Genomic DNA, 27,953 nt, shown 5'->3' with positions numbered 1-27,953 from the left:
TTCAATGAATCTTGTGAGATATCCTATTTATATTTCTGAGTGGGTAGAAATATTCAGTTTAGCTTCCTTGACTTTAGAGAAAAATGGTTTATAATTTCAGCCAAGAAGCTCACGCTGCAAAGACTTTTAACAATCAACATGTCTACTCTACAGAAATAGTTGTATCAGGATTAAAAAATATTTCCAGTGTTTTCTAATTATCACTTTGCATATCCACAGCTCAGCAACTGGGAACAGTGGTCAGAAGCCAAAACGTTAATGAGCTGTGCTATATCTACACATATTGCTTTGGTCAAAGGGTATGTTTCTGCGAACTAGATATTTTATAAATTAAAAATGTAAGAGGCTCTCAGCAGAAGCTATTAAGGAAATCTAAATGTGAATTTTTTTCTTAAGGAAAGATCTTTCTGCGGCTTCTCAAAAATTTATTCTTTAATATTTCATTCATGTTTGTTAAATGTATACTCAATTAGCTAACTGAAGGTTTTTTTTAGTCAAATAAGTGAGCTTTTTTATTATTCACAGCTTTTTCACAAAACAATGCAAGTTTAACGTAAGTCAAATAAAATGAAGTAATTTCTGGAAATGCTATGTCAGATATTTAAGTGTGACCTTAGTGTAAAATAACCTTAACATTCCTCACAGCTATAGACAGTTCAGCTAACAAAGTGACCGAGAAATCTATAGGTGGACAGTTGGACAGTTCTCTTCTTTGTGAATGCCCTTGACTAATTAAGTAGAAATGCAAAAAAAAAAAAAAAAAAAAAAAAAAAAGCATATGTACAAAATAAATTAGAACTTTTTAAAAAGAAAAATAATATGCATACAGAAAGAAGAAAAATGAGAGTTTTTAAAAAAGATTTTCAATCTTTATGTTGTCTTTTTCTGTATTTCAACTGAAAATACAATGAACCCTTTTAAAAAGCTCTAAAATGTTAGGCTAAATTTCCCCTTCAATCTGCCTAGATAAATCTTCTAACCAGTACACGTTTTCCAGTCTTTCCTCTGTTAGAGTCCTCTTCAGAGTTTATAATTAGAAGCTCAAAACCCATTGACAGATGTTTTATTGTTTGGCAATCATCTGATGATCACATAGTTATTCAGAGAAAATCAAAAGGTAGAATTTGTGCAGGAGGAATCTCCAATAATAAAGACAAAGAGAATGGGTCTCATTTAAAAAGGAAGAAGTGAGTTTTTCTACCTAATGTGTTTTTAAGAAAAGCATAGTAAGGATTAAAAAACATTCAAACAATAAAAATGCTATCTCAAACAAAATAAACTCTCCCTTTAATTCATAATTCCCATTTTCTCCATCTTCCCCTTAGGAAACTACCATTATGAGTTTCTTGCATATCTTTCAATAGATGGTCTGTGCTTGTGTAAGCATATATTTATATTGGAAGGAGTTGTGTTAGAACAAAAGACTTCTGAAAAGAATAAAATTTGATGTTCCCTCATGTTGTTAATAGAACAATTTCAATTTTACCACATATTTTGCTTATAAGCAACTCTTCAGTCACTTAAGAAATGATTTCTAACTAAAGAGAAGACATCCCACACTTGATATTTGTAGGAAAAAATTCCTTCCTATTACTTTATTCTATCAACCCAAATGGCACTTGTAAGAAATTATGTTCAGCTTTCAGATGTGATTAATTGAGATAGAAGAACCGCTGGTGAAATGAAGCAAGGGAAGTCATCAGAGGCAGCAAGAATGCAGGTGATGTAAGAAACAACAGACATTCAATAAGAATGAAGGACTTCCACTTACATTTTATCTAAATATTGGTTCACATCTTCATCTTTCTCATAATCCTTACACAGCTGGGCAACCAGAGCTCCATAGGTAAGGACAAAGAGATCTTTATTCTGGAGAAAAAGGGGTAGTTTCTTGTTACAGGCAAGTTATGACAGTATACTACTGTACTTCTTTTTTTTACAAAATCTGGTTTGAAGTAGCCTTAGAGGTCATCTGTACAATTTTTCCTTCCTCCTATTATTGCAACAATTCGCACTTTTGAAAACAAATTATATTAACATTTGGATACATTGATGTGGGGTGGGGGAGAGACAGCCGTTAAATAAAATGAATTTCTCAACATAAGAACATCCCTCTATGCATTTGCTTACATGATAACTTGCAATGTATTTTCATGAAGGACAGTTTTTTAAAAATACTAATTTCTAACATAAATTTCTGTTTTTCTAAAATATATGCCAGCCATGTTTTCAGTTGGAAGGAAGAATTGGATAAGACTTCTCAGGAGTCTGCACAATCCCTAATGGCTCCCAGATCTGCCAAGGAGACCTTCAGGATAAACCCAAATGTAGCAGCAAATTTGTGAGTTTCTTTTCTTTTTACTTAGAGAAAAAAGGGGAAAGTGATATTTCCTTATAGATCTCCAAAGTATGTCCCATTTTTAGAGTAAATTATAAATGAAAACTAAAGCTTAAGACAATTTAGGTTTGACTTAGGATTCTTCCAAGAACCTAATAATAAATCACAAGAAATGCTGGTAAATTATCAATGAAAAGTCTGCCTAACATATAAGAGCCACAGCAGAAGACAAAGTGCTGCCATATACTAATGCTACAGCATAAAGATAAACAAAGGTGAAGGAGGGAGAGAGAAAGAGAGAGAGAGAATGAGATTGTTGTAACTACCAGTAAAACAAAAGAATCTGAAAAAAATAAAAGTAAAAAAAATTATACCCTACCTACATGCCATGGTCCCAAAATTGTGTCCATTTATAATTAAGGCCAAACTGAAATAATGGAATTTATTCTCTGTCCCTGATGGGTGGGCACTATTATATATTGAAACCTATTTTATTTCCAGCTGAGTTTCTAGTTCAGTACCCATAAAGGCCAGCTTTCTCTATTCCGCTTCATGGCCAAGGACTGTACCTTGAACTGCCTGTTCAGCTGGGTCTCAAATCCATACCACAGATGCTAGGAAAGGTCAACATAAGTTTATCTTCATAGTTTTTAAAACAATAAAAATAATCATGTGAATATCTGAGAGAACATCATTAACTATTTCAGTAGGTTATGAATGTATCAGGATAAAAATACATTTTAACTGCGTTATAAAATCAAGTGATTTTGGTATAATAGGAAGTATGTATCATTTATCTTTAGCACTTGAGAGTCCCACAGGAAAATAAATCAAGATACCAGAAGGCCAGAGGAGGTATCCGCAGGCATTTCAAACTGAAGTGTGCCAGTTAGTCACTACAATTCTAAACACCAAGTCTGAAATTACTTAATTATATCAAATGCCCATCAGTCTCCTGAAATAATTAACAGAATTTTAAAGTTAACAATGAGTTTTTGTATCTGTAGCTTCTGAATGGCTAAAACTAAGAGAGTATTAAAGAATGTTATTTAAAACTAATCTGCAAAAAAGTAAGGTTTATAAATAACTCTTAACCTGGAATATATAGAAAGGATAATAGGAAACATTTTTAAAGGCAATCCTTTTTTGATGACCTATTTCTGTTCAGTTTTACACATAATCAACTATATATATACACACATATATATACCTGTATACGCATACATATATATATATATTCCTATTTCCTGAAGTATGAAATACAAAAAATTGCTAATATTTTCATATCTTCTGTCAGAGGCAAAAAAAAATTGACACTCGTATGGATATAATTAGTCAGAAAAGAAGACCTTAAAGTCTGTATAAAGAATTGATTATTCTTTATGTGGGAGATAATCGTAATTATTCCTGGATGTGGCATTTATGATTCACCTCGCTGAACACTCTCTTTCCTCCACTAAAAATTCTTGTAGCATCACTTTTAAAAATAAATCAGAAATCACTCAAGAAAACATTTTCTCTGAAGTAGAAAAAATCTCTTTGTAGAAAGATCTTACTATTTTATGGTATTCTGGTCTTCGGTGTGCAGGGCGAGACATAGTGCTTGATAGATGAAGAACGTGATCTTCAATTTATCTTCTTTTGTCTGTTTCTTAAAGGTATATCAGTCCAGGTCTTTTTGTTTTGTTTTTGTAAGCTCTTCCTTGCTTTGAGACAGGAGTGCTACTTCTGCACTCTACTGCTTTTGCTCTTTGCTGAGCATAACAACAGGATTTTCTTATAGCCACGTAACTTGCCATGGATCAAATAACTGCTTCATTTGTAAGGATGAATTGTAATCTAGAGCCATAAAAGCTGATAATGTGAAGTCAGACCTGAAGCACTGAGACACAAAAAATTCTTTAGCCCAAGGGAGTTCAAGAGTGGTGTTTTGTTCTCATGCCAATACATTGTTTTAAAATCATAAACAGAAACCTTTGCAATCCAAGATAGATCTAAATGTTAGCATTATTCAGTCTTGGATTGATTGTTGTAAGAATTAGAGAGACAAGATCAGCAATCTGTAGGTAATAAATCCTGAGTTCAAACCTGATCCCTTAATTACACCAATGGTTATCATATTGTCCCCAAAACCATAGATCCCTATCTTGTGTGATTGCAGTATTGAAATATATCTGGTAACCTTGTTTTCTTTTCATTAGCAGCAATCAACAACATTAAGGAGTGATAGGACGGGCAATATTTTCTTACAAAACTGTTGTTCAAAATGGGTGCTCTACAGTATAATAAAGTATAATGATCTGGTAGAGAAAGTAAGCCCTTAGCTTTCTTTTGAGAGTTCTGGAGACGTTAGCTATTGAAGGCTCTCTTTATTTATGCAGAAATACTTAAAGTTCAAATAAAAAATCCTTTCACCTTGACAACTGCAGGGTGCAGAGGAAGATAAAAATCTTTCCAGAAACAGAAGCGGAAAATTCAGTTTAGGAAAGTAGTTTTCTACTACTTATAGTTTGAGTCCATTCGTCCTATTTGTTCTGGCAAATTCTTGCTATAAAGGGACAGACTCAAGAATACTTTGAAGAAAAGTGTGGTGTAGTTGAAAGAACCTAGGAGGACTTCGAAGGCTCAGGCTGATGCAGCCCTACCATTTATTGGCTGTGTGGCCTCGGGCAAGCCATTTTATTGCTCTATGGCTCAGTTTCCACATTTGCAAAATGGCAACAATATCACCCACCTCACAGAATAATTGTGAGAATCAAAGACACAGGTGTGCCATAAAACATATTAAAATGCACTATATAAAAACTGGTTACGATAGGTTATTCTTGTGGTTGGATAAATTGAATGGAATTTTACAATATCTACGGTATTTCCATGACTGCATATGTTCTATGACAGTATGATCTCAGGAAAATTAATTTCACTTGGTTGTGGGGTAGGGGTGGAGAGTTTTTTAGTAGCAATTAATAGCAACTTATATGTATATCAAATTTACAGTTTACAACATGGTTTGCATTCTCTTTATCTCATTTTAATTCAAATACAATCTGTGAAATATTACTGTAATTGTGGCCATTTTACAGGAGAAGAATCTAAAAGTAGAGAGGTTGAGAAATGTGTTCAAGGTCATCTGGATGTTGGCAACAAGAAGGGATTTGGACTAAATTTGATGATTCCAAATCAGATATATTTGGTACTGCACACACTCTAATTATGTTAGAGCAAACTATTTTAGAGACGACTCACAAAGCTTACTAAGGTTCAGTGACAGCATGTTGCTGGGTCAATTTGTGGGCAATCCTGAGTTCTGAGTTAGATACTGCAGAGAATAACATAGAAAGGGCCTGTGTGCTTGCTGCGAGGTGATGGCAGTACTGGAATCAATTTCACCAAACTCTAATGGCTGTGGTATGGTCACATTAGGGCCATCGGGAGAATTCAGGATGTCATTGGGTATATTAGAAAAAGCCAGCTTGTATTTCAGACTGACATGGTTCACCTTTGCCCCATGACCTTCCAGTCAAGACACAGAGCTTGAGGAAGGAGCAGAGACCCTGCCAGGTGCTACTGTACAAAGCACAACCTGCACGACCACAGCTGTACTCACTATCACAGGGGACACTGGTTTACTGGTTTTCAGACTATGAAGCCTACTATTCTTCAGCAGCTCTTAGGATGCCAGTGAGCCCTGTGTTCCACAGACTCCTTTTTTAATGTAAAAGTACACCTCCCTTAAATAGAAGAAAGCACAGAGATGATGTTTCAAGCAGGTACATGATCTATAATGTCTGCCCTGGCAGCCAAGTAGGCAAGATATTTATTCAAGATATTATTTCAAGATAATGCATAAGCAAAGTTTTTCGTGTTTTATTAAGAGTTCTTTAGTCTTGTTAGGACTAAATTTGGAACTGGGGTTAGGAGAAAGACGCATTCTTCAGTCTAGTCAAACTGCACTGCAGTCAACCAACCCAAGGAAATGGTGAATTGAACTATGCTCCTAGGCTGGTCCTTTGGGAATACGTGGGCAGCAGAATAGACACTTGGGAAGGTGCTAATAAAGGAGGACATCCACTGATCTGTGGGTTGTATGATCACCCACAAACTATCAGAGAAGACAAAGGTCTGAATGTCCCTAAAACTTATGTGTTTAAACTTAATGCCCATTGTGGCAGTTTTAAGAGTTGGGGCCTTTGGGGAAATGATTAGGTCATGAAGGCTCTGCCCTCGTGAATGAATTAGTACCTTATCAAAGGGCTGGAAGGAAATAGCTTAGACTTTTGTTGCTTTTCTGCTATGTGAGGATATAGCAATAAGGTGCCATCTTGGAAGCAGAGAAGAGCCCTTGCCAGAAAACAATGCCAGCACCTTGATCTTGTACTTCCCAACCTCCAGACCTGTAAGAAATAAATTTCTGGTGTTCACTAGTCTGAAGTATAATAACATCACAAAAGAACTGAGAAAATGGATTACTCATGAATGTAATCATTCACAGTCATTGACAAGTTACACATTGGCACTGCAGATGAAGTGATTAGTTCTTTCAACAGTAAGCAATAGTAAAACTTGGGAATTTATCATCTACAAACTCCTTTACAGCAAGAATTTTACAATCCAATAATGACATCTAATCAATCAAGGCTCCATCCTTTCCTACATAATTCCCTGAAAGAATGGTCTACAGTTTCCTTCTCTACTTCCTTACTCCCCATATACAGATGCTCCTCAATTTGTGATAGGGTTATATCCCGATAAACCAATCAGAACTCAGAATGCATTTAATATACCTCACGTACCGAGCAACACAGCTTAAGTTAGCCTTCCTTAACATGCTCAGAACACTTACATTAGCCTACAGTTGAGCAAAATCATCTAACAGAAAGCCTATTTCATAATAAAGTATTGAATATGTCATGTAATTTATTGAATACAGAACTGACAATAAAAAAACAGAATGGTTGTGTGCATGTTTGATGTAGGGTTTCTACTGAATGTATATTGCCTTCACACAATTGTAAGGTGGGGACCATCTATACTTTAATTAAGTTGATTTTTAAATATAAAATTATAAACATAAGGAGGCCAAACATGGTGGTGCATGTCTGTAATCCCAACGCTTTGGGAGACCGAGGTTGGTGAATCATCTGAGGTCAGGAGTTCGAGACCCTGGCTGACATGGCGAAACTCCATCTCTACTAAAAATACAAAAAAAAATTAGCCAGGCATGGTGGAGGGCACTTGTAATCCTAGCTACTTGGGAGGCTGAGGCAAGGGAATCAGTTGAACCTGGGCAGTGGAGGTTGCAGTGAGCTGAGATGGTGCCACTGCACTTCATCCCGGGTGACAGAGTGAGACTCTGTCTCAAAATGTATATATATGTAAAAAATAAAAATTAAATTATAAGCCTAAGGAAAGATGTGGTATTTACTATTAAGCTTTACTAAACATGTTGCTATATACACTTCAGGCTTTGCTTTTTAAAATTTTTGTGTTGATACATGATATTTATGAGGTACATGGATAGAATATACAATGATCAAGTTAGGGCATTTAGGGTATCCATCATCTTGAGTATTTATCATTTCTATGTGTTGAGAACATTTCAAGACCTCTTTTCTGTTTTGAAATGTAAATACATTATATATTATTTATATATATATATATATATATAAAAAACTCTCAGACAAAACTTGCTAAGTTTGTTCTTTGTACATTTTATGTATTTTCTGATATTTACTTGATTGATTCATTTCTGATAAAAGCATATTAAAAATATCTCTCCAACCAGACATGGTGACTCACGCCTGTAATCCCAGCACTTTGTGAGGCCAAGGTGGGCAGATCACCTGAGGTCAGGAGTTCGAGACCAGCCTGGCTAACATGGTGAGACTCGGTTTCTACTAAAAATACAAAAAATTAGCCGGGCATGGCGGCACATGCCTGTAATCCCAGCTACTCGGGAGGCTGAAGCAGGAGAATCGCTTGAACCTGGGAGGCAGAGGTTGCAGTGAGCCGAGATCGTGCCATTGCACTCCATCCTGGACGACAAGAGCGAAACTCCATCATATATATACACACACACACACACATATATATCCATAATTGTAAGAATTTTTCTTTATAATTTGATTAGTTATTGCTTTATATATTTCAAAATTATGCGGTCACAGACACACAAGTTGACAATTGCCAAAATTATTCCTTTTGACACTTTTTAGTTAAGTTTTGCCTTCTATTAATATTATTGCTCCCATTGATATATATTTCAGTACCTTCATTTTCAAGCATTGTGGTACAGTTTTGAGAGTATCACTTGTAAGCAGCATGACTCTATTTTTCAGTGACTTTGTAGGTAAGTTTAATCTAGCTCTGGAATAGTGGTTAAAAGCATGTGTCAGACCACCTGAGTCCCAATCCTGGCACTTCTGCTCATCTGTGTGTGATGGGCGGAAGGGCCACGTCAATTTTCCTGGGTAATCTCTCCACACCTTAGTCCTCTTATCTGTAAAAACATTGAGGATATTAGTGTCTCATCATAGGGTTATTGTAGGAACTAAATAACATAAAGTTCTTAGAGCAGTAACTAGTGTCAGTAATTGTTAGCTGTTGAAAATTTTTTTTTGTTGTGATTATGGATATATTTAGTCCCATTTCTACCATTATTTTCTGTTTTCTCTTTACCAGCCTCTTTCCATTGTTTACTCTCTCCTTTCTTGTCAATATTCTCTTTGTATTTCCTCTTTTTTGAATGATCTATGCGTTGGATTTCTATTCTTTTGGTGATTACACTTATACCCCTGAAGTCACCAAATAAATCAATGTAATTAACATTTCCATCATCCCTGTTCTAGTTGTGTTTTCTCAGATTCTGTATTTGTCTATTCGGCATCCATTAATTACAAGGTCAAATAATGGCCAAGTTGCTTACATCACCCCTGTGATCAAAGCCCATAATCTGAACCACTTCCTTATCTAATTTTCATTTACCAAGCCAATATTTACCCTCCCTTAAATAAACTATGGCCAGGTCACAGGCAATATCCCAGGTCACAGGGATAGCCTCTGTGCCCCAAGGCCAATCAGAATTGTTTAAGTGAGCCAACCCTAAGTGTCTTCCCTGACCCCCCTTGCCTTTTCCACAGAGTGCCCAATAGAGACTCTAGCTAGGCTTTCCCTGCCACCTCTTGTCCCCTGACTAAACCTGATGTGCCCCCATGATCTTATGTGGCAATAAATTATTTAAATGGCATTGGCCTCTTTGTGTTGTCACTCAGTCACCTCCTTAAATTAAAATTCCACGGCACAAGTTGATACAACCCCAGAATTACAAAGGGATATTTCTCATATTCCTTTGTAATCCCTCTCTTCTTATCCCTACTTCCAGACTTCGTAGGCAAGCACTGGTCTGTTTTCTGTCGGTATGGATTAATTTACATTTCCTAAAATTTTACATAAAAGAATCATACACTATGTACTTTTCCTGAATTATTTCATCCAGAAAATTATTTCTGAATTCATTCATGTTACTAATACATATTAGGTTGGCACAAATGTAATTGTGGTTTTTGCCATTACTTTCAATCGTTTTATCCTTTTTTTTTTTTTTTTTGCTGAGTAGTATTCCATTGGATGAATGTATAATACTTTGTTGATTCGTTCCTTTGTTGATGAATATTTGGGTTGTTTCCAGCTTTTGGCTATTCTAAATAGGGTTGCTATGGACATTCATGTGCAAGTTTTCATGTGGACATGTGCTTTCATTTCTCTTGTGTAAGTAACTAGGAGACAAGTGCTTATGTTATATGGCAGATGTATGGCTACCTTTTAAATAAAATGACAATTTTCCAAAGTGGTTACTCCATTTCACATTCCCACCATGAGTATATGAGAATTTCAGTTGCTCTGCCTCCTTGCCAACATGTGGTATGGCTAGTCTTTTTATTTTAGATATTTTAGTAGATATGTAGTGACATCTTATTATAATAATATATTGCCTTAGTTGTAACTTTTGTAATAAAAATTAGTTATTTCTGAAGTGAATGGACTTTTAAAAGATTATACTTGTGCCCATCATTATTTTTTGCTCCTGTGTCTCTCCTCAGGGCTCATTTTTCTTTTTGCTGTAATATATCCTTTAGTAACCCTCCTAATGAGGTTCTGTGGATGGTAAATTCCCTTAGCCTTAATGTGTCCTTATTTTGCTCAGTCTTGAATGATAGTTTGGCTGGTATTAAGCACTCTGAAGATAATGTCTTCTGGTCTTTATTGTTATTGATGAGAAATCTGCTGTCAGTCATTGCCCTTCTTTTGTAGATTATCTGTTTTTTTCTTTCTGATAGTTTTAAAGAATATCTCTTTATTTTTCACATTCTGCAGTTTTACTCTGTGTTTAGTTGTGCATTTATTTTTCTGTATATTGCTCAGAATACCCAACATTCTTCGGATATAAGAACTTTTCTTTGATTCTGCAAAGTTCTCAGTTATTTCTTCTTCAAATATTACCTGTCTATTCCTTCCTTTTTTCTTCCAGAACTCCTACTAGACATATTGTGTAGTTGCTTAACTGTTTTCAAAAATAATTATTTTATTTATTTGTTTATACTGCATTTTGGGTGAATTTCTCAGTACTACATTTCCATTCACTAATTATGTGTTTAACCATGTTCAGTTAAAAGTTTATTTGAGAAGAGAAATGTATATCAAATTCACTTTGTATAAACCCAGTCAAACCTATTTCGGTGCCCTTTATATTGAAATTCTATAATAAATATTTACTGGTTAAATACACAAAGAAAACATCTTACATCTTACTTTTTGTTTTCAGATATATAACTTTATTAAAAACCAAATATCGGCCAGGTGTGGTGTCTCACACCTGTAATCCCAGCACTTTGGGAGTCCAAGGTGGGCAGATCACGAGGTCAGGAGATTGAGACCATCCTGGCTAACACGGTGAAACCCCATCTCTACTAAAAATACAAAAAAATTAGCCAGGCGAGGTGGCAGGAGCCTGTAATCCCAGCTACTCAGGAGGCTGAGGCAGGAGAATGGTGTGAACCCTGGGAGGTGGAGCTTGCAGTGAGCCGAAATTGGGCCACTGCACTCCAGCCTGGGCAGCAGAGCAAGACTCTGTCTCAAAAAAAAAAAAAAATCACATTTTCATATAACAAAAAGATACCTATAAACAAATCTGCAACTTAAATTTTTAAGCAGCACATAGCAATATTCTGTGAATGCAAGCAGATTTAAAATTTTTATGCAAAGTTAGAATATTTTGTTGTGATTTGGCTTTGGGGCATCTAGCCTTGTTCTTTCCTTTGGGAAATCTTTTGAGCTCTTCTAGCAGAACCCTTAGGAACATTCCAGCCAGCCCTAAATTTTGGATTGCTCTAGTATTTAATAATTTCCATTAATAATTTTATTATAATTTTATGGTGACAAGATGCTGGTCCAGTACAAGGTTAAGAATGTCTCGTTTTGCTTTCAATGCTCGATTTGCTGGTGCTCAGCATTTTGTGTCATACAAAGCAGCACACAGACAGATGGAGGCAGCCTGCTTTCTAAGCAAGCCTCCTTTTTAATTATAGTAAAAAAAAGAAATTCCTCCCTTCACTCATACCTAAAGGAGCTCGCCCTCAATTTCTTTCAGCTGTAATCAATCTGAGCTCAGCGTTTTCAAAGTACACAAGGAAAGATGCTAGAATCCTTTAAACATGTAAGGATGTTGGATCACTTGACACAACCAGTTAAACCAGTAAGATCCCATAAAATGGTTATAGCTGGTGGAGTCTAATGATCAGAAAGGGCCACAAGCTGATTTGTGTAAGAGCTTCCCACGATGTGCTCAACGCTCAACAGTATTGTATCTTCTCTGCAGAGAAATGGTATATTTATCAATTCTTTAATTGCAGCCTTGACTGTTGGTGGGCAACAGCTCTTCTCCTCTTCCACATTCAGCTGTCCTTGTCAGGTTGGAAAAAATTTCTATTATGGTTCTGCTTTTCTTGTCATTCCTGCCTTGATCCTTCTGATTGCTGGCTTTGCTCTGAGAAGCCAAATGTGGACAATTACTGGTGAATACTGCTGCAGCTGTGTCCCTCCATACAGGAGAATCAGCCCCCTAGAGTGCAAGCTGGCTTGCCTTAGGTTCTTCAGCATCACTGGGAGGGCAGTTGTTGCTCCTTTAACCTGGCTGGCGGTGACCCTGCTGACAGGCACATACTATGAATGTGCAGCAAGCGAATTTGCATCTGTGGACCATTACCCAATATTTGATAATGTCAGTGCCAGCAAACGAGAAGAGATCCTAGCTGGGTTTCCATGTTGCAAATCAGCTCCTTCTGACGTGATCCTAGTAAGAGATGACATAGCTCTTCTGCACAGATACCAGTCACAGGTAAGTAGATTTTTTTCCCCCTGCTGTGTTACCCCATAGAACTACAGTCACTAGAAACATTGTAGATTCCTACTGCTTCTCATATTCTCTGATTATAGAATACAATACTAGATACTGTTCATCAAAGTGAGTTCTACTGAGAGAATATACATAGTTAGCATGTTGGGCTTTGGAGTCAGCAGAACTGAGTTTTAGTCTTGCTTTGCCACTTATTAACCTGCAAAACCTTGAGTAAAATGGTGATATTAATGGCACCTACCACATGGGGTTGTTGTGAGGAATACATTTACCAATATATCGGAAGTGTTCGATATGATTTCTAGAATCTATATTAAGAACAATAGATTTTAGATATTATAATGAATATTATTGCTATATTAGTAAATCCCACCTTCTGTATATATATTCTTAAATATGCATTCTTATATATTACTATCTCATCTAAAATTATAGGAAGCTTAATTATAATGAAAAATAATTCCAGTTGTGATTCTAAATTTGGTGTCTATGGATAGGTTTATGTCAGAAAGTGGGGTGGGGTGGGAAGAAAGCCTGACCCCCACTACATTTAAAGGTTAAATTTTTAAAGTGCTATTGTGCATTTTATCAGTAGAAAGAGTGACATTGGCTGTCATCAATTTCTCCAAGGGATTTGAGGAAAAAACACATTTTGAAACCACTGTCATATAGTAAAAGCATAGCTTTTTAAAACTACTTATTGCAAAGGCATGCATATTTTTTCACTGGTAATCTTGGAGTTACTACATTTTAGAAATGCTAAAGTTATTTAGTTGGGAGAAGCTACCATCAAGACACAGAATATCAAGTTATTGTAATATGGCCCAGTTTTTAAAAAGTTAGAAATACCATTAGATATGCTGTGTCTTAACTTTTAAAATACTAGCCCTAATGCTCAGAGGAGCTATGTAAAAATATGTGAAAATTCAAAAAATGAATAAAGTATAACTTAAAATAATTTTCTTGCTTAAGGAAAGCTAAATTGTAATATGCATTAGTAAGATTTTCTTAAAGTCAAAATAAAATGTGTTATTAAATGCATACACAAATTTCTGGAAAAGATACTTTTACAGTTCTGAGTACCATTGCCAGTAGGTTGTTTGGTTTTGTGACAACAAAACTTACATTTATTTATGTACTTTTCATATACTGTATAAATATTTTATATCTTAATTCTAGTTCTGATAATATTGAGAGACGGATATTACTACCCCATTTTACAGATAAGTAAATCAAAGCTCAAAAAGTTTATGTAACTTGTATAATTCAGGGCTAAAAAACTGGATCAAGATATCCCAAGATCATGCTATTTCCTTTTCACTAGGCCGTCTTCTGTGACTGTCTCAACCTTCAGTCACATTTCATTAATATACGTTATTTTTCAGTTAGATTTTTGTGAGTTGACCACAAAATCGCCTTAAATTCAAATATCTTCTTTGCCCATGCCCCATTCTAAAATATCTTCCTGACGTTAACTTCACCCCATTTCAATCTACCTCCTAGACATATGCCAAAAATATCTTTCTAAGTGCAAATTGAATGATGAGATCCCTTCCCTACTGCATATGAAGCCCTTCAGTGATTTTCTACTAGCCTAAGAACAAACCCAATTTCTTGGCATAACATACAAGGCTTCAACATCTTGCCCTTGACCACTTTTACATGACTCCTACGAGCATGTGAGTCCAAATGTCTTGAGGTTCTGCCAACTATTCATGCTATTTTTCTTTACCTTCTTAGAACTCGCTTTACCTTCTTGCATCTGGTGAACTTCTTTTTAATAATTTAGGCTTTTGCATTATCTCCTCTGGGAAGTATTCCCTGATACTCCTTTCCCTTAAGTGAGTTCATTCCATTGTGCTTCCTCGGGTGCTCTGATTACTCATATCAAAAACTATCCCATTATGTCATATTTCTTGGCTTGCTCATTTGTCTCCCTTTTCAGGCTTAAAAATCACAGAGAAAATGAATGCATCTTTAATTATTCACATCTGCATTCCCCATAACCAAGCATATGTATTACACACGGGGGAAGGTCAACCTGGAGCTCAGTAAATGATTGTTTATAGATTAATGGGCATCTGGGATGGCTTTTCCTCCGCCATGCTGGCCTCTGTTTAGTTAAATGGTAATAAATATCACTTTGTAGGTTTTAACCTCCATAGAGTACAACTATCCCACTGTGCACACACTGGAAACTCCAGGCCTGTTGATAAATCACAAGATGCAGAAGAGGCCTTCAATACCCAGACTGTGACTGCATACTGCTACCATCCCCAAATATGTGGAACTTACCTCTCTCACTTAACATAAGAAGTGCAAAATATTGAAAACAGTAAAATGAAAAGAAAAAAAAAGATTCTAAGTATAAAAAACAGCCATTTGAGTCTCTTTAAAAGCCAACACTAAATAGTCTCAAAAACTAGTTCATTTTCCTTTTAAAGTATGTTTCAAAGACACATAATGAAACTGGTCAGCAAATGATTATTTGAGGACAAGGGAAATGAAAAGGAAAACAATAATGTACTACATGGCACAGTGACTATGCTATTTATTTTTTTTTGTCTTTTTTTTTTTTTTTTTTTGAGATGGAGTCTCTCTCTGTCACCAGAGCATTTTTATGGCATGATCTGGGTTCAGTGCAACCTCTGCCTTCTGGGTTCAGGCAGTTCTCGTGCCTCAGCCTCCTGAGTGCCTGGAATTACAGGCATGTGCCACCATGCCCGACTAATTTTTGTATTTTTAGTAGAGATAGGATTTCACCATGTTGGCCAGGCTGGTCTCGAACTCCTGGCCTCAAGTGATCCACCTGCCTGAACTCCCAAAGTGCTGAGATTACAAGTATGAGCCACCATACCCAGCCAACTATGCTATTTAGAATACATTTAGATACATGAGTCTGTTCACTGACTTGCTTTTTAGCTGCAAAAGAGGAAAGAGCAACTCAGGAACAAATATCAATGAACACCTGTTGGTACATCATTGAAGACACCTTAGAAGGTTACTATTATTATGTATCATATCATTTTCATCACCATCATTATCAAATATTTATTAGACACTCAAAGAATGCATAGGCCTGTACCTGAGAGTTGAGAAGTAAGGTTGAACTAAAAGCAAAGAAAGGTATGTATCATATGTAAGGTTAATTGGTAGGTTATAGCATCTGTCACTTCAAGGACTGTATTTAGAATCCATTCCAAGTTAACTGGTCAAATTTCTTTGTAACTCAAAAACCAAATTGAAATGGCTGGGCCTATGCCCTCCATCAGATCTATTTCCAAATCATATCATTAAAACGTTGTTGATATATTAAAGATGGGAAAAGCAAATTTTATGCCCATATTTTAGTTCTTAGGTTTGTAGGAATCCCTCCTCCCATGGCTGTTGCTTGAATATTTGATGTATTGATACTTCCTGTTTCTCTTTTTAATAATGATGTGAAGATGCTGGGTTGGATTTTGATCACCTTGGCAACCATTGCTGTCTTAGTCTCCTGCTGTGTGGCAAGGTGCTGCTCTCCCCTCACCTCTCTGCAACATTGCTACTGGACCAGCCACCTCCAGAATGAGAGACAACTCTTTGAACAAGCAGCCGAGCAGCACTCTCGGCTCCTCATCATGCACCGCATAAAGCAGCTATTTGGCTTCATTCCCGGGAGTGAAGATGTCAAACACATCCGTATTCCTTCTTGTCAGGACTGGAAAGATATTTCAGTACCCACTCTTTTATGCATGGGTGATGACTTGCGAGGTCACTATAGCTCCCTTGGAAATAGGGTGGATGAGGATAATGAGGAAGACAGATCAAGAGATATTGAATTAAAACCTTGATTACAGCACCTTTCTCAAGTCAGATTGCTTAGCAGATACTTGGCTTTTATGATCAGGGTGTTTCAAAGTAATCTCTTCATCTTTTTCTTTCTCTTCTGATATTTGTTTATGTAAGTCCATCTCAAATATTATTTCTAAAATCAATTTATTAGATGATTGTGCCAATCTCTCATTTTGAAATTTTGCCAATGGTCTGGTAATGCCTAGAGTGGAATGTGAAGTCACGTGGAAATTTGCATCTTAGTTGTGTTACTTAGTAGCTGTGTGAAAATTAATATCTCTGCGTGCTATTTTGTCATCTGCACATTGTAGCTACCTCCTAGAGTTATTATGAGAATTAAACATGAGAATACAAAGTGTTCAGCACAGTGTCTTTCATCAAAATAGATGCCAATAAATGTTACTTTCTCTCTTTTTCTTTTGCATTCCATGTCTTCTATCACTGTATTTCCTGCCTGTATTTTCTGGTTTTATCAGTTTCTAGCTTTATATAATATCTAGAACTTTTCGTAGCCTCCGCCTCTTTCTTCAGACCTAAATATCTGACCTTTTGGGAAGCAGGACAGAAACCCCTTTCTAATCCGGTAACATGTGAGGGAGAAGCCCATGCAGGAAGGTCTTGAGTTATCCTACTACAACCTGGGGACAATGATATATTATTGTATCATTATTAGTATCGTGTTATTTGTAGCACCTCCGTACTAGGAGCATTTTTATGGCCACTACATATAAAGTTTCTTCTAGAAAGCTTCTCCACTGTGCTGTACTACAGAGATACCATTTGTACCTTTTCATTACCAAATTGCACCTTTGCCCTCAAAATCCATTTGTGAAACCAAAACTGCAATCTGTACTTGTATATCCATTATCTGTAACTCCAAAAGAGAATAATTTCTGCCTGACGTTGCTCTGCCTGGCTTTACTAAATGCAGCCTATGGTATCTGGACAATTTTCTAATTGATCTCGATTATTTCTGTGATATATAGTGACTTGTGCCTGATTTTTGCTACATTCACTGAAGCAACTTGCTCATTAGCAAAAACAAGCTATCTGAGGGCTTCTATTTATTTCTTTAGTCAAAACAATACTTACGGGACAGTGGACCAACTGCCAATAGTCAATCCAGCTTTCAAGATTCACTTTCAAGGAGACCAAGGAACTTGACTATACTATCTAAAATGCAATCAATTACTTGATAATCTACTTTTACACAATTATGGAAGGTTCCATTTTGTATAAAGTTCTGGGTCCTTGAACTTAAGAAGCAGCAGCAGAAAATGATTTTTAAAGAAATTGAAATGTTTTCAGGTTTTGTTTCGTATTCCAACAAGAGACTGCATATTGTAGTTCTTTGCTGGGAGAATTGTCCTGCCCTCACCATTACTCATCTGTCATCTGACCTAGGAAAAATCAGTCCATCTCCCTGGGGCCTGGATTTTTTTATCTATTCAATAAAAAGGGATGATAATGTTTTACCTCTTGGAAGAAAATAACTGAACTAAATAAGTGCTTAAGGTCTCTTTTACACCAAGTATGATTTTTATGTTTATGTTTATGTATATACAGGTCAACATGCACACAGCTTTCTGAAATGGTAGTAGACCCAGGTTACTTCTCTTGGAAGGAAAATATCCCCAACTCTGAATCTGAGCTTTCTCTGAAGACATTTACTGGCATTCCACTTTTAAAAGAATGTTAATGTACTGACCTTTTTCAAGTCATCAAGGAAAGCCATGACATTACATGAAGGATGTTAAAAATACAAATAGAAGTATGTTGTGGAAGGCAACTAGGGTTCTAGTTTCACTCTGATACAAATGAGCTGTGTAAATATGGAATGTCACTTCCATTTTGTTCCCTAAGGTCTGCTCCAGTTCTAATGCTCCAGTTCTAAAATTCTGTTTCTATATACCTGATAATTTTTTATATCACTCTGTATTGGAACATACTAGTTAAATGGACACTTTCAACCACGCTCAGAGTTAATTTATTAGTTGTCAGGAACTATACCACAGTAAAGACTCTTCAATAAGATTTTCGGTTAACAACAAAATCAAAGAATATTTGAAGTTATAGCATTACATCATCAGAAAGAAGATTAATAGTTGTTTATACCCTAATACCAGGAAACTATATCCACTAGCTTCTGAAGCCCTTTCTACATCAAACTCTTTTAGTGCATGATATAAAAATTTTATATTTTGAGCCAGTTAATCATGATCTTCTCCTATAACTTTCTGGCAAAGGATTCTAAGTATTCGTTGGCTCTTCTACATGGCTTCAGAGTGATTTATAGCATCTATGTGAACACTTAAAAGGTAGTACATACCCCTGGGATTTCATCATACAGTACATTATCTCAGATCAAATAAATTGAATTTTTAGTATTTTGGGGGGGGGGGGGGGCTATGGTCTATAGCATTTTTTGTTCCACAGCTAGTTAAATGAAACTTTTTCATTAAGAACATGGTACTCCTTCCCCTTCATGCTTAATGGATTTATGTAATTATAAAACATATAATTAAAGTAATTATGTGCTAATACTACTTTATATTTTGCTACCAAATGCCTTTGGCTACTACATCAAACCTGGAGCTTGACATATATAAACGTGCTCCTTTCTTAATTTCATTAGCTCCTCCACAGTGCCACCATGACCTAAGTTGCCTCCTTCCCAGGAGACAAATACAAACCAATGTGTAGATGTGTTTTACTCAACTTTCTTTGTTTTCCAAAGCTGAATTGTAGCACCTAATTTATATTCTGTCCTTCTCTGTGTCTCTTTTCTCTGTTCTCAGTCTTCCATTCATTTTCTGTACAGATTCTAATGCATGATTGTAATAAACAACAGTGAGATTTTACTAGTTGTTTTCTTGCATTTGGTTTGTAGCACAAAGGGAAATCACATTAATCCTATAAAACTTTGAAGTATCATGGCCAACCAAAGGCCTTCTGAATGCAAGACTAGGTAGGTCTTTGCTATCTCGAAAACATAAGGTGTGGAAATACAACTTTAACTTCTAAATAGAGTCTATGGAAAATTAGTACCAGTCAATAAAGAACAGATACTGGCAGGCTGAGGAGCATAGACAGCTACACAACTGGCTTCTTCAGCTGGGGGGCGTAAATCCATAAATGTGATGTCTGGACCGAAGAGCAATGAATACAGAGAGGCAAACTGTATTATTCCTGACCTGAATTATTTTTCTGCACTAACAACCAAGTATGATTAAGCTTCTGTAATTTCAGTATACCGGAATTTCAGGAACAAAACAAAAAGCATGAATTTCAGGTATGGTTTCCTCTTCTGCCACCTAGTGGTCAAAACAGGTATCTGCGCTATTTGTGGTGATGGCAGTAGCAGTAAAAATAATATGTAGTGCTCACTGTATGCCAGTTACTTTCAACAAATTATCCTAGTTACACCTTTCGACACAGTGACAAATAGTCACCTATTGACAGCAAGTTGCTGAAATGACATTAAATAACATTAATTCTTTATTAATTCATTGAGTAATTAAGATACAGAGAAGTAATTGAGATACAGAGAAATTAAGCAATGTGCCAAGGGTCACGTAAGAGTTGAAGCCAGAATCCAGCCCTGGATCCTGCACTCTGCAGCACTGTGCTGGAATACAGCAGTGAGGTATGTTATCAATCTTCCAAGGCCTTGTAGGTGTTAGGAGGATATTCCTAATACTTCTGTCAATGAATAACTGAAACATCCTGGGCTCTGTGTGTTGCCATATCACATAAGCCGCTCTCTTTCCACCTAAATCATACCTGCATACATCAGGGCCCACTTTCAAGGCACTATGCTTCTTAGCAAAGTCACCTGTCCACTCTCACTGGGACATCACATTGGACCTGATCTCCCCAACAGCCAGTGGCAATGATTCTATTCGCTGCAGACTAACCACACACCTGCTCTGGAGTCTCAAGTGTTCTCTTTCTCATGCATGGCATAGGCATGGCACTACTGTAATCTGTCCATTTATTTTGGGTAGGCCATAGTTATGAAGTGTCAAAATAGGGATCATGAAAACACCATCTCCTATCATTTATGTTGTCTTGCACAAGTCAATCTCTCTGGGACTTCAATTTTCCCGTCTACGAGAAAGGAGAGGGTGATTAAATTGGAAAGGTGGTTGATTAAACCATTTTGAATCACAGACCCCTTTGAAGAGCCATTCTGGGGAAGCTTTTTTGAGGACATATCCAGTGCATACACACAGACACCAGCTCACATACCTCAGAGTTCTCAATACTGTTGTAGGCTAAATGGCTCCCTGAGGATGTCCGTATCCCTGGAACCTGTGAATGTGACTCAATATGGCAAAAGAGACTTTGCAGATGGATCAAGGTAAGGATTTTGAGATGTGGAGATATAATCCTGGATTATCTATGTGGGCCCAATGTAATCACGAGGGTGCTTATAAAAGGGTTGCAGGAGGAATCCGAGTCAGAGGGAAGGCAAAGTGACAACAGAAAAGGAGTGTCAAAAAGTGTCAGAGTTATGCAGCCTGAGGAAGACTGGATCAGCCATGGCTAGCTTTGAAGATAAGGGGGTCATGAGCTAAGGAATGTGGGCAGTCCCTAGAAACTGAAAAAATCCAGGAAATGGACTCTCTCCAAGAGCCTCCAGAAGGAACGCAGCTCTGCTGACACCTTGCTTTTAGCCCACTGAGATCTGTGTCTGACCTGTGCCAGAAGAGTAGTAACTACAAACTGTTCTTTTAGTTACAGAACTATAAAGTAATACATCTGCAGTGTTTTAAACCACTAAATTTGTCGTAATTTGTTACAGTGGCAATAGGAAGCTAATATACAAACCAATACACTTCAGGAGCTTATGAACCCACAAGCCTGTTGAATGAGACTCCCTGGATTAAGACCTCTAGGTCATTTCTAACACAAGCAAACTGATTCTATATGTGCTGACATTCTGCCTTGGGCAAAACTATTGCTCCTGGAAAACAAATATATCTATAATATAACATTTTATGAATACAATTCAATGTGCTCTAATATTTTAAAGTGTGCTAAAGTGCAGAAAGACCTGAATATAAACTTTATATGCATTTATAGATGTTTTACCTTAAGCTGCAAATAAACATTTAAATATATTTTTCTTCTGTAGTTGCCAGTTAGTGGCATCAACAGATTTACTATAAATTATTTCATAATGTCGACATATGTTGGCATTTGAAATGTGAAAAGCAAATGCCAAAGCACAATCAATCAATCTCTGGATCTACATGGTGTTTTGATTTCACAAATTTCATAAATCAGTAATAGGTCGCCTATTATTGATAAGTTTATGCCTGCCATCATTCTTTCATGTTGAAATAACTTAAATTTGGAAAAGCTGCCTGCAAAATAAGCATCTTTAGTCCAATGATGATTTAATAGATCCTATGCTGTCCTGTGAGACAGGTTTATATTGCATGGGGAAGATAATGCAAAAAGCAAAATTCATCCAAGTTATTACCGGCAGAGCTAGAATAATAACTTAATAGGCAATTCAGTACTGCCCGCCATCAGGGAGCCTGATGTCTTGAGCTCCTTCTGGGAAATTGTCTGGGGCTCACTGGCACGGGGTGCCCTGAGCCAGACCAGACTGTGGGGACTCGTTTCTTCCCTTCCCCACATCCCTGCACTCTTCGACCCTCTTCCCACAGTGTGGCATGCCAGGGGTAAGTGCCAACTCCCACATGCAGCCCTGGAGCCAGTGAGGTGGTGGCACAGCAGGTCCTTTCCTTGGTGTGCCGCTGCACTGGGCCCAGGGTGGTCTCCACTGTGTGCCGCGGATCAGGCCATCTTCTGGGGTGGTGTGTCTACTACTAGTGCTCTGATGGCTTTGAGGGGTCTTAGATTGCTGTCCTTTCTGGCTTCAGATCAGTGTGGTGAATCTGTGTTCTCTCGGGTTGGTCAAAGGCATTCCCTGCACTGGAATGGAACTATTTATCTGGCACCACCCCAGGACCTTCTCCCGTCTTCCCACTTGGTGGCCAAGTGTAGAAGGTGGGGTGCAGCGATATTAAAAGAGACACTGTTTTAGGAATGTAGTGATTATGGCCTAAGGCATTCAAGAAAAGACATAGTTGGAAGATGTGTAGTAAATTTAACTGACTAGAAAATAACCATTCCCATTTTCCTGCATACTTTGGGTAAAATTTCCATTTGTGGTCATCAATAAAGAACATTTTTTGAGAAAACTTTGGAAGCCAGTATTCAGGAGCAGCAGGATGAATGATGCAGCTTAATGAGTAATGATGTGACCAGCATTACAAAATAAGGTGTACAAAATACCGCAGAGGCAAGAAGAACGATTTTGTTTTGCTAGAAATGACAATTAGCCATGGGATTGTGTGTAGCAGCACTGCTTTTTTTTTTTTTCTTCTAAATCATGGTGAGAGATATGAAATTAGACAGCAGTGCATTTGACAATAAAGAACATGAAGAGATGGCTTTTCTTCCTGAATAGGAAAAGATGGTGCCTGGACACCATGGAGAATCTTTACACAAACAGATTAAACAAAAAGAAATGTATATGCATTGTCACAGGATCCTTCAGGTGCTGCTTTACCGGCTGGACACCTCTGTGGCCAGTGGTACCTCTACTTGAGTTTTGCTTGTTCCTGCTGGGCTCGTTCAGCCCACTTGGCCCAGCAGGCCGTGCTCGCTTGCGCTACCGGCCCAGATCCTATGCCTGCCCAGAGGGAAACAGGTGTGGAGCGGCAAAGGGTGTGTGAGCGAGCAAGTACGGGGTCCGGCCACTGTACACAGCAAGCATACCAGCTGCTGCAGCAGGGCGGGTAGCTCCTGGCACCGTCACCATGCGAGACTGTGGCTGGACCAGACATACCGCAAGCAGCTTCCACTGTGGAAACCAGCGTCTGGGTGAGTCGAATGCGGTGGCACCCCAAAACGCAGAGATTCCAGGAACCACAGAGCTCCAAAGAGGGTATTACAATGTGTCACAGCCCTGGCTCAAGGAGCCCCGAGGTCTGGGCTTCCAGAATGGCCACAGCTCTTCCCTCCCTCTTGTCACCTGCAGTGTGGGCAGCAGGGATAGGGGGCATGTTTTGAGGGAGTGTGTTTCAGCCCGTTTGTGTTACAGGTCTTTCAGTCTCACCACCCTACTCTGGCCCGGCCCTGCGGCTGCTTCCCGTCATGTGGGGCAGCCGCCCAGCCCTAGCAGAAGGTGGGAGGACTACAGTGTTAAAGCTCTGGCTTGGGGAATCCCAAGATCTAGGCCCCTGGAAGGGTTGCCCCTCTTCGTTTCTGCAGTCTGGGGGCATATCACCGCCCACAGCCCGGCAAGCAGGCCAGGAACATGTCACAGCCCCTTTAGCTCCCGACTGCTGTTCAGCAAGGACCAGAAAAGTGTTACAGCTCCTTTTGCTCCCGCTGTTCAGCAGGTCCTGAGCTCTTGTCCTTCATCCAGAAAGAATGAGGTTATGCAGAAAACTGGAGGGTGAGCAAGGCAGAGAAGAGCTTTATTGGGTGACAGAACAGCGCTCAGCGAAGAGGACACCCAAAGTGTGTGGCTACCATCCGCAGGCAGGTAGTAGCCATGAGTGTCTAAGCTGGCCTGAGTCCAGCGGCTTTTATGGGCTCAGAATGCAGGAAGTGCATGCTGATCGGTCCATGGGTGGGCTGAGAAAAAGCACCACTTAATTGGTCCAAAGGTATCAAGGAAAATCTCACTCCAGGTTAGAGACTTCACCTGGAACTGATAGCCCAGCCCCTAGGCTTCAGGCTGTCCCTGGCTTGAAGATGGAGTTTCACTGGGGACCTGTCTACTTCCCGCTGCCATCAGTAATTCTCTATTATTTATTCCAAATCTTCATCAATAAGTCATTATATCTTACAAGGGCCCATGAATTTTAAAAATACATTTTTAAATACAATTATATAAGATTGTTTATAGAGACAGGGACTGTACAAAAAAATTTTGCCACCAGGACACTACATACCTTAGGGGTAACCCCAACTCAACCCTTCACTGTATTTTCTCAAAGGAAGCCAGAGAATTGATGACTTACGTTTAAATTTTTCATTTCTCATGTTTTTTCTATACATTTAAAGTCATTTATATTGCATTTCACTAACCCTATCTTCTATCTCTTTTGCTCCTTTGTTTTCTTCTCCCCATGTCTCAATCCTTTTCACATCCAAAGCAAAGGTAGGGGTTTGTGGAGAGTGGTGAAGAGGGAGAGGAAAAGAGGAAGAGGAGGAAAGTCAAAGAACATCAAAATGGTTATTACTAGGGTAGGAGGAAAGGAACATGTACAAACTTTATTTCTTGTCTTCCCACCTTATACTTTGTTCTTACATGCGAGGCAATGCTGGAAGTGTAGCTCACTTAGACCTAGCGTTGTCCCTGCTTTGTTGTTACCCAGAATTGAGGCCCCTATATGTTATATGGTTCAAGAACATTAGCATCAAGGCTGTTAGGAGAAAAACAACTCCATGCATAAATACTACTTGTATGAGTTCATTTTCACACTGCTATAAAAAAAAAACTACCTGAGACTGGGAAATTCATAACTAGGTTTAATTGACTCACAGTTCCGCATGGCTTGGGAGGCTTCAGGAAACTCACAATCATGGCGGAAGGCAAAGGGGAAGCAAGGCACGTATTACATGGTGGGGAGAGAGAGAGTGGTGAGGGGTGGGGGAAGTGCCACACTTTTAATCCATCAGATTTCACTAGAACTCACTATCATGAGAACAGCAAGGGGATGTTCACTCCCATGATTCAATCACCTCCCACCAGGCCCCTCCCCTGACACATGGGGATTACAATTCAAGATGGGAATTGGGTGGGGACTCAGAGCCAAACCATACCACTACTCCTTTAGCCAAGGCACCTTGGGTCAGAGAAGTTAACTGCTACCTCTGAAGTCTACACAAAATTGACTGCAATATAAACATGATCTTGAGAATCATACGCTCTTACATCTGGAAGGAATTTCATAGATTGTTTTACCCAACTCCCTCGTTTTATAGATGGGGAAGCTCTTAGATCCAGAGAGATTGTTTCTTACCCAAATTTATATGACAAATTCATTGTAAAGACCTGTAACCTAGCCTTATAATCCCCCATTCCAGTGTTTTTAGAACTGTACCATGTTACCAGTCTTTCGGATTCATTCATTCACTCAGAGAGTTAATATTTTCTGAGTGCCTAGTCTGTTTAGGTACTGCCTTACGTGCCAAAATACAATAGTAAACAAAATTTGTACCCTCATGGAACTTACATTCTACTAGAGGGAGAAAGAGTATGAACATAATAAATAGTGTAATTTTAAAGTAGCATGGGAAAAATAAAATGAGTTAAAGAGGATAGGTAGTGCTAGGAGGGTTGTGATTTTAAGTAGGGTGGTCTAGTTGGGGTAACCCCATTTAGAAAGTGACCTTTGAGGAAAGACTTGAAGGAAGTGAGGGGGTGACACATATGGGTATGGGAGGAACAGCATTCCAGACAGAGGGAACAGCAAGTGCAAAGACCTTAGGAGGAAATCCTGCCTTGCATGCTTGAGGAACAGCAAAGAGGCTAGTATGGCTGGAGTAATGGAATAGAAGAAGAGAGACCTGAGTGAGCACACTCAGCCGCCTCGCCATGTGATGGCCTGTGCTACCTCAGTACTCTGCAGAATCCCCACATGCAAGAAGGTCCCACCAAATGTCCCCCTTGACCTTGGAATTCCAATACTCCAGAACTGTAAGAAATAAAATTACCCAGTTTCGGGTATTCTGTTATAAGCTTAGTCCAGAAAATGGACTAAGACACAGAAAGAAGAGCTGTGAGGATGAGGATCAGGAAGCCAGATTCTAGGACCTATATTATAAATACATGGTTTTAATCTGAGATGAGGATGGGGCAGTTATGAGCAAAGGAGTGATATGGACTGGTTTACATTGTAACAGAACCACTCTGGCTTCTGTGTTGACTCAGAGTAGATTGTAGGCCAGGGAACTGAGTTAGGCTGGAAAGTATTACTAAGATTCACTACCCTTGAAGAGATATCTACTCAGAGCACACAAAACTAAAATTTTATATGGCTCTTTGTGCTTGTGACTGGTAAAGTCTTTGAGATACCTGAGTAAATGAAACATTAGCCACATGAACTGTTTAATAATTAAAATTAAGCATGAAATAGGGAATTCTCAACACTGAGCTTCTGATAGTGTGATTGCTAGAAAACTCACAGGCACAGAAAAGTAAAAATAAACATCAAAGTAATTTTTAAAGGCTTATAGTATTAGTAAAGAGCAACTACTAATTTGTATTACCTGCAGAAGAAACTAAGAAGAATACAAATAAGATGAATCTCTTATGGACATACTTCATTAGCAATAAAGATGAACAGCAATGCTTTATAAGATGATATATGAATTTAATTATCAGGAAATAATGTTGATATGGAGTTTACAAACATGCTTATAATTATTTCATGTCATCTGAATTATCTTATAAGCTTACGTATCTTGCAAATGACTAAGGCTGAGTTTATTACTTCTGGTTCCAGATCCTATGATGGCTATCATAGTCAGTTCTCACGCTGCAATGAAGAAATAACTGAGACTGGGTAATTTATAAAGGAAAGACTTTTAATTGACTCATAGTTCTGCATGGATGAGAAGGCCTCAGGAAACTTATAATCATGGCAGAAGAGGAAGCAAACACATCTTTTTTTTTTCACATGGCTGCAGGAAGAAGACCGAGTGCCCAGGGAAGAAGGAAGCCCCTTATAAAACCATCAGATCTCGTAAGAACTCACTATCACAAGGGCAGGATGGGAAGAATCGGCCCCGTGATTCAATTATCTCCACCTAGTCCCTCCTGTGACACGTGGGGATTATGGGAACTACAATTCAAGATGACATTCAGGTGGGGACACGGCCAAACCATATCAATGGCTCACACCGTTTGCCTACCTGCAGAGCTTAAAACACACTTGGTCTATAACATCTTTAACTACCAATTAAAAACGAAACACTAAAAGAAAGTCAATTTGCCTCATGAGAATTTTCCACAATTTCAGTTAAGGGACTTGCTGTGTTCTGTTAAGCATGTGTTATGGTCAAAATGAAATTAGAGATCCACTAAAAAATGCTTAATAATGCATATGTAAGTATGACAAAGATTTGCAGATGTGTTTCCTTGATTACGAGAGCCATCTCCAGTATCAAAGTAACACTCTTGAGCATTCTGAAGCATGTAGGGTTTATTTACAGTGATACATAAGGTTTGAAAAGGATGCTTTACCAAAAGTTTTGTTAATGAAATAGGAATGCAAATAAAGAGGTACTACATTTACTAGATTGCAAATGGCAACCAAAAGTAACCTTTTTCTA

At 38.0% G+C, this 27,953-nt stretch overlaps 2 protein-coding genes across 3 annotated transcripts in view; one reads left to right on the top strand and one right to left on the bottom strand.

Moving 5' to 3' along the window:
- TRAPPC3L (trafficking protein particle complex 3 like) overlaps positions 1-2,102 on the bottom strand; it is a 47,130-nt gene extending 45,028 nt beyond the window's left edge. Inside the window, exons 1-2 of the mRNA XM_031667615.1 lie at positions 2,049-2,102; positions 1,772-1,869 (exon numbers count right to left, since the gene is read on the bottom strand). Of these exons, the coding sequence (XP_031523475.1) occupies positions 1,772-1,869; positions 2,049-2,102 (152 nt within the window). The remainder of the gene's footprint in view (positions 1-1,771; positions 1,870-2,048) is intronic.
- Positions 824-18,169, top strand: CALHM4 (calcium homeostasis modulator family member 4). Of its 2 annotated transcripts, XM_009206229.4 has the most exons (4): positions 824-2,341; positions 12,215-12,219; positions 12,670-12,731; positions 16,196-18,169. In XM_009206229.4, exons 1-4 carry the CDS (start codon positions 2,154-2,156, stop codon positions 16,580-16,582), a joined length of 642 nt encoding a protein of 213 aa, XP_009204493.2. In that variant the 5' UTR covers positions 824-2,153; the 3' UTR covers positions 16,583-18,169. The 2 variants fall into 2 exon arrangements, with proteins under 2 accessions (XP_009204493.2, XP_031523339.1); XM_031667479.1 differs by lacking the exon at positions 824-2,341 and having other exon boundaries at positions 11,436-12,731.
- The last annotated feature ends 9,784 nt before the right edge of the window (positions 18,170-27,953 follow it).

This window comes from Papio anubis, chromosome 6, assembly GCF_008728515.1.
Source record: "Papio anubis isolate 15944 chromosome 6, Panubis1.0, whole genome shotgun sequence".
In the NCBI taxonomy this organism is placed as follows: domain Eukaryota; kingdom Metazoa; phylum Chordata; class Mammalia; order Primates; family Cercopithecidae; genus Papio; species Papio anubis.
The sequence above is the reverse complement of the archived record's forward strand: the minus strand, read 5'-3'. Positions and strand labels throughout refer to the sequence as shown.

What these genes read in the sequence shown, in the direction of transcription:
- CALHM4 (XM_031667479.1), top strand. Translation starts at nt 12,174, where the DNA reads ATGTGCTCAACGCTCAACAGTATTGTATCTTCTCTGCAGAGAAATGGT. An exon ending in TGCACAGATACCAGTCACAG is followed by an intron (nt 12,732 to 16,195) that starts GTAAGTAGATTT and finishes AATGATGTGAAG; the next exon opens with ATGCTGGGTTGGATTTTGAT.